The following is an 11,819-nucleotide window of genomic DNA, read 5'->3' on the forward strand; positions in this document are numbered from 1 at the left end:
CAAATTCTGACACTCAGAGCTATTATTGAGAAGGGTAGACACCATGGCAGGAGGATCTATTGTAGCTTTGTGGATTTCTGCAAAGCTTTTGACACAGTGCCGAGAGCCAGACTTATACGCAGACTACAGGACATGGGTGTGCCTATAGAGCTAATATGGGGTATTCTGGCTTTATACAGGATAGTGATAAGGCAGGTACGCACTACTGAGGGAATGTCTGACATGGTCCACTCCACTATTGGGGTGAAGCAAGGATATCCCCTATCTCCGACTCTCTTTGGATGTATGTAGATGAGTTTTCAGACTATGTAGAACGTCAGGGAGACAGAGGGGCTCAGCTAATAGGGACATGGATTCCGTTGTTACTATATGCTGAGATGATATTGTGTTGATTTCTGACTTTCTAGAGGGGATGCAACGTCATTTAGATGCTTTGCATACATTTGCTCGTGACAGTTTGGGAAAACCAAGGTTATGGTGTTCAACACCTCACCACAGTGGGTCAGGAGGTCAACACCCACATTTACGTATGGCCAGGAGACTGTGGAGTACACAGATGCATATACCTATCTTGAGGTAGTTTTCAGTGAACCTGTGTTTTCAGTGAGGAGAGCATCAGAAACTAGACTGACAAGAGCACATGCAAAAGGCCTCTCCATATATCTCCATCCATCTGTGTTGCCAAATCTCCCATGATGGTCTACTAAGGGTCCCCATACTTGAACTCAGATGAAGTCACTAGACTATCAAAAAGCCAGAGCTTTGTTCGCGGTTCCTGAAATTGAACCTACGAACACATCCTCTCCAGTCCTCCCAAGGTGGTCTCTATGATCGCTTGGATGATTCGAGCTAAGGCCTCAATGCCACATGAGATTATCCGAGCCGAGCTAGCCCCCCCCCCCCCCCCCCCCCCCTTTCGTGGTTGAGGCATTGACTAGATTAGTATCCTTTATACACAGTTTATGGGATCTCCCCAAGGACAGATATGCTCGGCTTGCCTTGGAGTCATCTCGACAACTAGCGCTACAAGGCGATACAACATGTTGGTATGGGCAGATGACAACATGGTTTCAGCATGGATAGATTGCGCTCGTTTCAATACTCCATGGATGCACCCTCCCTGTCTCTCACACGAATAGAGATCACCAGACTCTTACGCCAGGATCTCATTCAGCTAGATACCAGGAACACATGGATACAACTGACACAGGATTTGGGCACGAAGATAGCCTTCTACAGAGAGCTTCTTCTCCAACTTACGAAGAACGGTTTTGTGACTAGGCCTGCATACATGGATACGCACTTATCCCATGGGATACGATGCGCTATTGGGCAGATACACACATCCTCACATTAGCTCCAGATTGAGACTGGCCAATTTTGAGGGTGTACCGCATGGGCCAGGATATGTCACCTATGTCACTTAGAGCTAGAGACAGAGCTGCACTACACATGTCATTGCCTAGCGTACTATGAGATACGCGGCCGCTTCCACTGTCTATTTAGAGAGGGTTTCAGACCATTTTCTAGAGTCATGAGATACGAGGATCAAAGAGTCTCGGATTGTTCCTGCTAGAGCTGCACAGACTTGGGAGAGCTTGCTGAGGACATCAAGGGAGAGACAAGCTCAGAGATGAATCACAGATTTCTTTACACCAGCGAGGGGAGAGCCAGAGGAGCAGTCATTACATCAGATCTCAGAGCCCACCCACACTAGAGGTACATTGATTGACCGAGCCATTGAGGTAGGCAGATCCAGACGCCCACGACCTCGAGGGGTCTCCCACCATCGACAAAGGCTGCAAGTCCTATGGCCAATTTGCGACAACATGATGCAGAATATGATCCACGGTCGGAGAGACATTACTTCTTATTTGGCCATGAAAAACCCCCAACCATAGAAGTTACCATATTTTTGCTTGATCCAAAGGATTGGTAACCAAACCTATGAATCACTTTGTGAAAGAGACACTAGGTCTTGTTAGTTTTTATAAATTTTTTATCGTGGTTGTAGCATTGTACCCACCTATGTATTTAGCCTTAGGCTGAGCTATTTGAGGACTATACAGATCACTCTAGCTCGACATGCAAGACGCCCAACTAGAGTACTGACCATGGAGGATGTTGATGAAATTCGACAGCGACCGATGAGAGATTTCATTTGAACCCACCAAACCTCCCCCCCCCCCCCCCCCCCCCCCCCCCCCTACCTATCTCGTTTCAATTCCAAATCAGCTTCAGATTCATTCCCTTACTGTTTTAGTGTTAGTTCTTTGTACTCTGTACTCAGACATGGTATCAGATTCACCAATTGTAACTTTTTGGTCTCACAGGTCATTTTGGCCTTTCGAATCTCTCTCATGCACTATGTTTATTTAGATATTGATGAGCTACGTCACAGACTTTAAGATGGAGGCACCTAGGCAGTTGGCTCTGGTCTGCTGAGAGTTAGATCATTGTTTTGCACAAATGATACATTGGTTCAACACGCATGGTATGGTTATAGAGCGGCCCGACCATGACTCACCATTTGTAACTAATATAATCGTCGTTTAACATCTCTCACAGTCACACATCGAGAGAGAGAGATTGCACCCACCCACCTTCGCCATTGAACTTCATGACTATTTGAGTGGATGGTTTCATCTAGCATCCAAGATATACAGACGCATATAAGCCCCATTGTGCTCGAATGGCGATTGCATAGCTCTCTCACAGACTAGCGATTGTGGTTGGGTGAGCAACACCGAGCGACAGAGAGTGCGGACATGCAAGAGATGTGGAGGTGGATACTGAGGAGCACTATGTATGCAGACGTCCAACATATGAAAGCATATGGGGCTAATAGATAGTCCTTTGAATGGAACAACCCACACCTAGGAGTGCTATTGGACTTCAGAAACTAGAGACAGTTGAACATTTAGAGACATAGGGAGACTCTCCTTTAATCACCCACAAACAACAATGGAGGGCGACAAAACTCATGGACTTCTTCAAAAGAGTTGTCCAATTCCACCCACCGACATTCAAAGAGGGGTCACACTATAATCAACAAAGATTGTTCGAGCCCTAGAGGCCTTAGAGCACATGGATACCAAGCCTAGAGAGTACATCACAATGCCATTTGGGAGATACATTAACGTCACTATTAGCAAACAAGACATAGGGAGATAGTGCATGCCTTTTCAAACCCTGGTGTTATCTATGGGGACTCTTCACTCCCTACCCACATATGCATCCCACATATGCATGACATACCACACTCCCAATTTGGTACTTAATGAAGCTAGGTAATCCTTTGTATATCAAGGTTGTACTCCCCTATGCATATACTTCCACATCCATTAGAGTTAAAGCACCATCCTCTGCATCCCTCATATACATGCACAAAGACCCCATGTCAATCATTTATTTTGTTTTTTAGCAAGTTTATATCAACACTTTTGTCCTTCTTTGTGGATACTCATAAAACACATATAAATCATTCTATCTCACAAGATCTCTCACACACACACACAAAGATTGAGCATACAATGCACACAACTTGAGGAAACCACAAATAAAAAGTGGAGATATCCTGCATGAGCTTCTCATTTTTAGATTGTACACGGCAATAAGGGGTGCAAAATGAAGATGCAAAGTGGGAGGCCAAAAGAGTAATTTCTCTTGGAGTCTTCTTGTTATCCTTCATGCCAATGATGTACACAATGCATCACCCATCACAGACTCATCGGACCGTACATGCCATGTCACCAATTTGACATGCCAAAATAGCAATCACAATATCTCCAATGCCACATGGCTAGCCATCTCAAAAATGCATGTCTACCCAATGTTGCCACATAACCATGCATAGAAGTTTATGGAAGAAAATAGCAATGAATTATTAATAGATAGATGAATTTTTGCACAATTTTTTTTCCAGAAGACAAAGTTCAAAGAAAGCATGTTTTGTTATATGAAAGGAGCATAGATATATTGTCTTAAGGATAAGGATTTCTCACGGAGTAATGTTATTTTTTGGTATACATGGAATATTTGCTTGAGGATAAAAATTTCAAACAATGAACTTTTTGAGTAAAAATGTATGTCCAAAAATATTGGCTACAATTTTCCCACTTTGTCGTCCATTGGTCTTCCTTCAAAGGTCGCTTCCAACTTTTGAATATATACTCAAGAATTTTGGACACTAATAATTTACAATTACAAGGGCTCAAGCCTAAAAGCAGCTCATTGCCTTGCTTTAAAAAAAAAAAATTGAATGTTAGGCTAAGAAGGGCATACATTTACATGACTATGACCCTTAAGCATGCCTAAAATGAGCACTTGTGTTGCCCTTCTATATGTATGTATCTAAAGATATATACATACATTTAAATACACTCTCACAACACTTTTTGTTAACCAGGACAACAAAGAAAAGACATTATAGAAAGAAATAAAAATTAAACTATTAAGAACTTATGTCTTTATCAAGTGCGCTTTGGACTACGCTAGAAGAAAATTTTAATGATAGCATAATGAGCAGGAATGGTATAAACAACTAAGCATTCATTTATACAAAAGAAAGCAGATACTAACACCTTAGAAGGCTGATAGCACAAGAACATCAAATCTAAGCTCTCAAGAAAGAACAAGAACAAGAACAAGGTCATCATGCTCTTTGTTGTTTAGAATCAACTCATATCCAAATCTCCGATGTTTGTCCGTGCGTGTGCATGTCCATGTGCCTGGATTAATTTAATCCAATGCAAAACATGTTTTGTGTTTACTTGAAAAACTTCACAAACCCATGTTATAGTTGCTCTCAAAGTCCCAAGGAGTAGCTTGTACATCGTTGTAAAAGAGAGATAGAGAGGTTTTCTTAGCATGAATCTTTTATTAGAAGCAACGAGACAGTCAAAGGCTACCGTGCAAAAAAATGTCACCCTTGGGCCTTACTAGGTCTACACGTGTACAACAGAAAGAAGTGCCGAATGATATTCTCTGCAAAAACTACCAAAAGGAACAGATGACTGCTGTTGCAGGGCTAGAGCCAAGCACAAGCTTCTCTTCCCCTTGCATTGTTAGTCAAGCAATGAAGCATGACAAGCTATGTTATGTACAAGCAAGAACCTTTCTCACCCTTTCCTTCTGTCCATCATAAGAGTCGAAATGGGAATATCTTATGAATCCTACAAACCTGCGGCCTTACAACCACTCAAAGCCATGATGGTGGGCTCCCCCACGGAGCTAAAAAAGAAACCTCTGTCTTGGAACCCACCTTACTGCTGCAAGAAGGTGAACATCGCAGCTAAAGAATTGGTATTTCAAGAACCGTTGATCACAAATACATTGGTGTCGTATGCCTCTCGTTAGACTTCTCATGTAGAGCTCTCCAGCAACAAGGTGCACAAAGGGGCGACTCGGAAATTCAGATATTAGCTTAAGGCCCTGACAAGGATAGATGCACAGTACCACTGCGGTTCATCCCTGCTGCCGCTTTCCCAACTCTTCGTTGGCTTTATAAATGTCATTAATCCGTTGTAAATGACCTGGCTGTCAACAGTCAGCACAAAACAAGACCCATGATCAAATTGTATGCCTTTCAAACTACCACAACAATCTACGTAGGCTGAATTGCTTTTTAATGTTTACCAGTTTACTTGATTTTAAGCTTCTTCTACTACGCAGGCTAAGCTCAATAAAAGAAAATGAGAGAAGGCTATTAAAAGATATTAAGCCAGAAGAGTGGAAAAACAGGTCAAATTACACATGTTCCTCTCACCTTTCCTCATCTCTCTCTCAAAACACGAACAGTCAAAGATTGTTACATCTACTTTCTACATACATGTAGATGTTGACGTAGAAAGATGTAAGAGGTGTAAGCGAAGGAGGTGGCGACGAGAATGCACACAAAGAATAGGCTAGAGAAGGAGATAGGAGAACGACACAACTAATGGTCCAAATCATGACACCTGCCAGGTTCAATTTTATAAAAAATGAAGCTACAATCAATTCTACTTCAAATTTCAATTGTACCATCCCAAAACAAAAAAGTCATTTCTTGACCAGCTTGCAAATGTTGTCATACCTGAAAATGAGGGAAGGCCTGTGCATTGCGCATGGCATTGAGGTGGAGATGACTTTGCACTTCGGGCATGACTGGGTATCCAGCCATAGGCTGGTAAACTTGTCCCGGTGAAGGTTGTCCAAGAAAAACCGCCCTTGCTGACGCACTTACACCAGTAGTGGATGCATCCATCACCCTTGAGCCAAGTCCCATATTCAACCCAGTTGTGCTTGGTCTTTGTTGGAGTGAGAGATATTGCATTCCTGGTGGCATCATGATCGGAGGGACAATCATCCCTGTTCTCGTTGACATTAACTTCACCAAAAGCAAACCAAAAAGCTTCGTCAATAAGCCTAAAGGCAAGAAACAAGAGCTAACCAGATAAACATCTTACTCCAACCTGAAGTTGTGCTTGTAACATCTTGACATACTCTATGGCTTCATCCAGCATGGAGGCCTTGTCTGTCTGCATATTCATACGTGAGCTTACAAAGTACGCAAAATTCGAATCACTCTTATTTAAAGGGAATTCGGCTGTGTTATTGCACCTTATTTGCATTAGGAATCAGTTCTTGCAGAGCTTTCATCTTTTCATTGATTTTGTTTCGCCGTCTCTGCATTCTCACTCAAGTAGAGTAGAATTACTTTCTAAAAACAGCTGCAAACTAAAAACAAAAATATAAAATGAGAGGAAGGGTGGGGGACATGAAAGGTATAAAATATTGCTCACTCTTTCAGATTGATTGTGGACCTCTGCAGCCCTTGTCCTCTTTGCTGAGATTGTCCTAGCCATAGTTGGCCCAGTTTCTAATCCCCTAGTGTCCTACATACATCCCATACAGAAGGCTACCATCATTGTAAGCACAAATTATGCACCTTACAGATCTAGAGTCAAAAGCAACCAACCTTACTCTCACACTCAGTTTCTTCAGCAGGTCTCTTGCCACCGGCATCCTTTGCACTTTTTCCTGTGCTGTAATCTGATTCTCCTGAGAGAGATGTTAACGTCACATCTGCAGACTCAAAAAATTCAGTACCTATTGTTGGAGTATATGCGGTAAGATCCACTTCTGCTTGCCTTGCTTTATCATCATCACATCTCAAATTGTGAAGGGGCTCCTGAGTGATATCAGTTCCTTGCTTTGGCTCATTCAATTCCGACTCTCCAAGCGAATTGAAGCTGGTCAAAGATGCAGCCGGTGCTGATTTCTCAATTGACGACATTCTTTCATTTGATCGTCTAATTGCGCATTGACATAGTCGGTCCTTCATTGATGGGCCATTAGAAGTGCCAACAATTTGGACGCTGGATTTAATGGCAGCAACCTTCTGTGAAAAGAAGGGAAAATTCATCTTGTTGTGGTTCCCTGCATTTTCTGATGCGGAAGGGTTGACGTTGGGAATATGGAGAGTGCCAGTGGCTTTTGCATCATCACAAGATTGCTTGATTGTATGAACTCTGTCAAAGACCTGTGCTCCAGCTTGTGGCACCAGGCCTGCAGCTCGTTGAGAACCCAAAACTAAAGCTGCATCCGTTGTAACAGATTGGCCCACAATGTTATGATCAGTATTCTCACTGAGCTTTGTCGAAAGGCTTGAAGCTGAAAGCCTCTCACCAGGTGCTTTTTGAAGCAGACTTTGAGAGGGAAATGAAGGAAAAACTTGCTGACACTGCTGTTCTGTACAGTAATTCTTGCTGAAGGTATCATCCAAAGGGTACTGAAGCCAAGAAAGCATCTCATCCTCCTGAAAAGGGGTGTGGCTAAGTGTAACATCTAACGCCGACCCTAGCTCCCGACTCATTTCAAACACATTTGCCCTTTTCTCCTCATTCTCTGTCTCCATCCAGGGCGCATGGCTGACCACACCATCGGGACTAAAATCAGGATTAGATTGTCACGCTACGCATAAAAGCCACTGAGGTTAGAAAAACACATCAAAATTCATAACACTAACTATCTTGCACAAACAAATCCAAAGAACTCTTTCATTGAAAGAACAGGCACTTACATGCATGTGCCTGCACTCTTCCTAGCACTTGAATATTCCAATCCTCCTCCATCGCAGAAGAAAAGTGAAGCAACTTCGCCTTTTTCAGAAGGCAAAGGACATGGGCGCACATCATCAATCTCTGCTGAACGCACATCTAAATTTGGCACGCAATGACTCATGCTCCGAGATGGATAGGGAGAAACAAAAGCACAGGAGCTACCCTAAGGCTGGCTTCAAGCAATCCAAATCCCTCCACATCAGAGACGATGGAATCTGGCCATGCATAAACACAAGAGTCCTTTTGATGCATCTGACATATCTGCTCTTTGTTGGGATGACCACTTAAGCTTAGGGAGAGCAGAAACGCAGATCACCCGCAGAATCACAGAATCTAAGTAGAGAAGGGTCGTACACCCGCAGCAGGATGCCTGCCAGGCTCATGTGAGACCCACGCGGAAGAGCTCAAGCAAGAAGCAATTTCCCTGTATTTTCGAAAAGGCAAAGCAGATCAAGCCTAGTGTAGAGAGCAGGACCCACGTAGCGGTCTTGTCAAGTAGATATCGTTAGTCATTTTTGCAGGGGGAGACGACGCTTCTGCTTCCGCAGTCGCCATTGCTACTTTTTGCTTTTGGCCTTTCGGAACTTTCGGCCTGTGCATTCCACGGGCCAACATTTCCCTCGCATCCTCGACTTGAAAATGGGCGATGACTGCCTCACTCATCACTCGCAAACTGGTCTCGATGTGGCCATGCACTCACAAATGCGCTCATTTGCAAATTAGCCCACACGCTCTCTCTCTCTCTCTCTCTCTCTCTCTCTCCCCCCCGTCTCTCTCTCTCTCTCTCTCTCTCTCTCTCTTAGCACGAGCACAACGAGTGCAGCCGGCCAGCCGAAGCGAATCTTGCAAGGACAAGAGCCTACGTGTCCCATGCCCTTTTTGACCGACAAGTAATTGGTTGGTCGTTGTAGCCTACGCCCCACCTCCCCCAACAACTGTGATCCAATCAACAATGTGCTTTGCTCTTCTACTCCCTAATCGAGCCGCGACTGGAGACGTTGTGCTCAATATTGGCACCGAGCAAGGAAAGATTTCCCAGCATTAAATCTTGGCTGTCGAGTTGTCGTCTGGCACGTTGTGCTAGAGCTCTCTCTCTCTCTCTCTCTCTCTCTCTCTCTCTCAGGCTATTCAACTCATAGCATGTAAGTATAGGGATTTTTGGACTACATAAGGAGTCTTTAAGCTGGGTTCACATTAAAATCCCATCTTCCGGGTGGAGGAGATGCTTTCTGCACTCTTTCATCACCTAATTGTTCACACAAGATAGGGTGGAAGAGGGAATGGTGATTGTTGGACACCGCCTGATGTGAACATAGAGGATGGGCGGAAGAGACAAAAAAGAGTTAACCATCTTTTTTTTAAATTTTTTTGAAAATGATCTTTTCCTGCAAATCATGCTCACGGGGGGGGGAGAGGAGGGGAAGAAACATGGTTGTTTTCTTCCATGCGTTGGCATGTTCGTGTGCTACTTGCTTCCGTCCGATGTGAACACGCTCTCCTAGTTGGCGAGCAAGGATTGGTTGCAGGTGCACTACAATTTCCTTCCATCGCTTGTTGTGAACCCTTAGTAAAGCGTTGGATTTTTGGTGCAATTGTCGACGTTAGATAAAGCTTGCGGATTAGTGCCATATGGCAAAAACTTCCTTATTTAATGTTTCTTCTAGGTCTTTGTTAGAGGTGTTGACATTTGTGTACTCTCTCTTGAAAGAGGACCACTGATTATTGGTTAAGTCATTATTTTTTATGCTTTTGAAATATATTGTAATCTAAATAAGTCATTGTTACACTTGTTTAAAAAATTGGAAAACTGTATTGTCCCAAAAAAAAAGTAAAATGCTAGTGTCACTTTCTTTTTTTTTCTTTTTTTTTTCCTCTTGCAAAAAACCCTCTTGTTGGACTACATAAGTAGTCGTTGCTAAAGGGTTGGACTTTGGGTGCATCTCTAGACCATTGGATCAAGCTTCCGGATTATTATTGAATTCCTCTCAATACATTATGTAGGCCATAGTGAGCTTTCACCTTGTTTTAATACCCTTTGGCCACACAAGATATAGATGATTTTGTATACCCAAACCGTTTTATAGTGCCAACGTATCATAGCTTGGGAGAAATCCAAGGGTTCAAGTTTCATACATTACATCACATATGTTGCCCCCAACTACAATACCATCTTCTTCTTCGAACATAGGAACCACTCCCACCCTTAAATGCTCATGCCCCATACCCTTGAGTGCGATCCACACGTTAGCCTCAATTTGGCTTAGCTCTCATTCCTTGTGATGTGAGGGGGTGTTGGGCGTCAGCGAGGAATCTCATCGACTATACAATCTATGCTACAAAAAAGTTCACAAGTCTAAGTATCACACTATACTTGAGTGCTCAGCTTTTGATCCCATTAGACGTTGCTTTTTCAGCCATGAGACAATCATTTCCACAATACTTGAGCTCCAACGTCACTTATTAGCTCCAAACACCCCACATGATATGTTTTTTTCTATCCCATATGTCATCTTTGACCTTCGAGAATGATAATGAAATGTGTGTGTGTGTGTAAAGTGCTAGATAGACAAGACAAACACAATAGAGCCAATGAGAGCACAAAAATGATCCAAGAGTAATTATCTCAAATAGATACTCAAACAACTAGATGAATGAAAATGAGAGCAAGGGGTCGCCTTTATACCAAAAGGTGCCCTAGAAGTGTACAAAAACGGGGGCGCCCAAAAAATGGGACAATCAAACCAGATCTGGATCAACTAACCAATAGAAGTCCATGACAACAGAAAGAGAAACAAAAATGTATATGCAGGGCCAATCTAGCCATACAACCATGCCATGCAAACTAGGATGCCACCATCTGGTATTGACATATCTCCAACACCTCCTCTTCAAAGTCATATGGGTGGTCCAACTTGAAATTGCTAAAGAAGTTAATCCAGTCGAGGTCGAGCCAGATAAATCCTAAGAAGATCTTCTAGATTACTAAACAATCACACAATACTCTAAGCTAATGCAACGATCCTTAATGTAATCTTGAACAAAGTGGTAATGAATATCAATTTGTTTAGTCCGACCACAAACAATAGGATTATGTGGTAAAGCAATAGCACTATGAGAGTTTCAATATAGAGTGGTGGGAGATGAAGGTGCAAGGCAATGCCAAGACAGCGGGAGCGTGAGTGCGAGTGCAGAAGCGGGAGCGTTGCTGTGTGGGTGGAGCTTAGAGTGGATAATAATCCACAACCCCTTATTCTTTATATTATGTGATGAATAAGGATGTTAGTAATGGGCGACGCTCGGCCAATATAGCCTGCACCCTTACAATTTCCCCACTTGAAGGCCATAGTGGCCCAATTGGTCTATGTTAATACAAACCTATACAAATGTGAAGCATCATGAGGCTTCACCCTACGCCCATCATCTCAATGCAATGTGTGAACCGCTTTCTGGCTAAGCTTTTCGTAAGAGCATCTGCAGGGTTGTTATCCGTGTGAACTTTGGCTAACTCAATGCATTTGCTAGCCAAAATATCCCGTATCACATGATACATGACCTTGACGTGTTTCAATTTGGAATGAAACACGGGGTTCTTTGCTAAGGCAATCGCACTCTAGCTATCACAATGTAACAAAGGAGTCTGGTGTATACCAAGGTCTCCCACTAGACGAGATAGACACCCGGCTTCCTTGCTGGCACTGGATATTGTAACATACTCAG

The 11,819-nt window shown here is 43.1% G+C and overlaps 1 protein-coding gene across 5 annotated transcripts; it reads right to left on the minus strand.

Moving 5' to 3' along the window:
• Nucleotides 1-4,957: 4,957 nt before the first annotated feature.
• On the minus strand, nt 4,958-8,773 carry LOC147435059 (uncharacterized). Of its 5 annotated transcripts, none has more exons than XM_086491424.1 (7): nt 8,063-8,773; nt 6,959-7,928; nt 6,783-6,875; nt 6,601-6,666; nt 6,453-6,518; nt 6,074-6,367; nt 4,958-5,534 (listed from the first exon to the last, which is right to left on the minus strand). In XM_086491424.1, exons 1-7 carry the CDS (start codon nt 8,221-8,223, stop codon nt 5,421-5,423), a joined length of 1,764 nt encoding a protein of 587 aa, XP_086347550.1. In that variant the 5' UTR covers nt 8,224-8,773; the 3' UTR covers nt 4,958-5,420. The 5 variants fall into 5 exon arrangements, with proteins under 5 accessions (XP_086347550.1, XP_086347551.1, XP_086347552.1 ...); XM_086491425.1 differs by having other exon boundaries at nt 6,959-7,910; nt 8,063-8,770; XM_086491426.1 differs by having other exon boundaries at nt 4,958-5,538; nt 8,063-8,769.
• Between the last annotated feature and the right edge of the window lie 3,046 nt (nt 8,774-11,819).

The sequence above is a fragment of the Adiantum capillus-veneris genome, chromosome 19 (genome assembly GCF_014529385.1).
Source record: "Adiantum capillus-veneris isolate H3 chromosome 19, ASM1452938v2, whole genome shotgun sequence".
NCBI classification, from domain to species: domain Eukaryota; kingdom Viridiplantae; phylum Streptophyta; class Polypodiopsida; order Polypodiales; family Pteridaceae; genus Adiantum; species Adiantum capillus-veneris.

Bases quoted from the DNA above. Each gene is read 5' to 3' on its own strand.
- LOC147435059 (XM_086491424.1), bottom strand. From the start codon at position 8,223: ATGAGTCATTGCGTGCCAAATTTAGATGTGCGTTCAGCAGAGATTGAT. The intron at 6,519-6,600 runs GTGCAATAACAC...ATGAATATGCAG, and splicing joins TGATTCCTAATGCAAATAAG to ACAGACAAGGCCTCCATGCT. The intron at 6,368-6,452 runs GTTGGAGTAAGA...CTTTTGGTGAAG, and splicing joins TGTTACAAGCACAACTTCAG to TTAATGTCAACGAGAACAGG.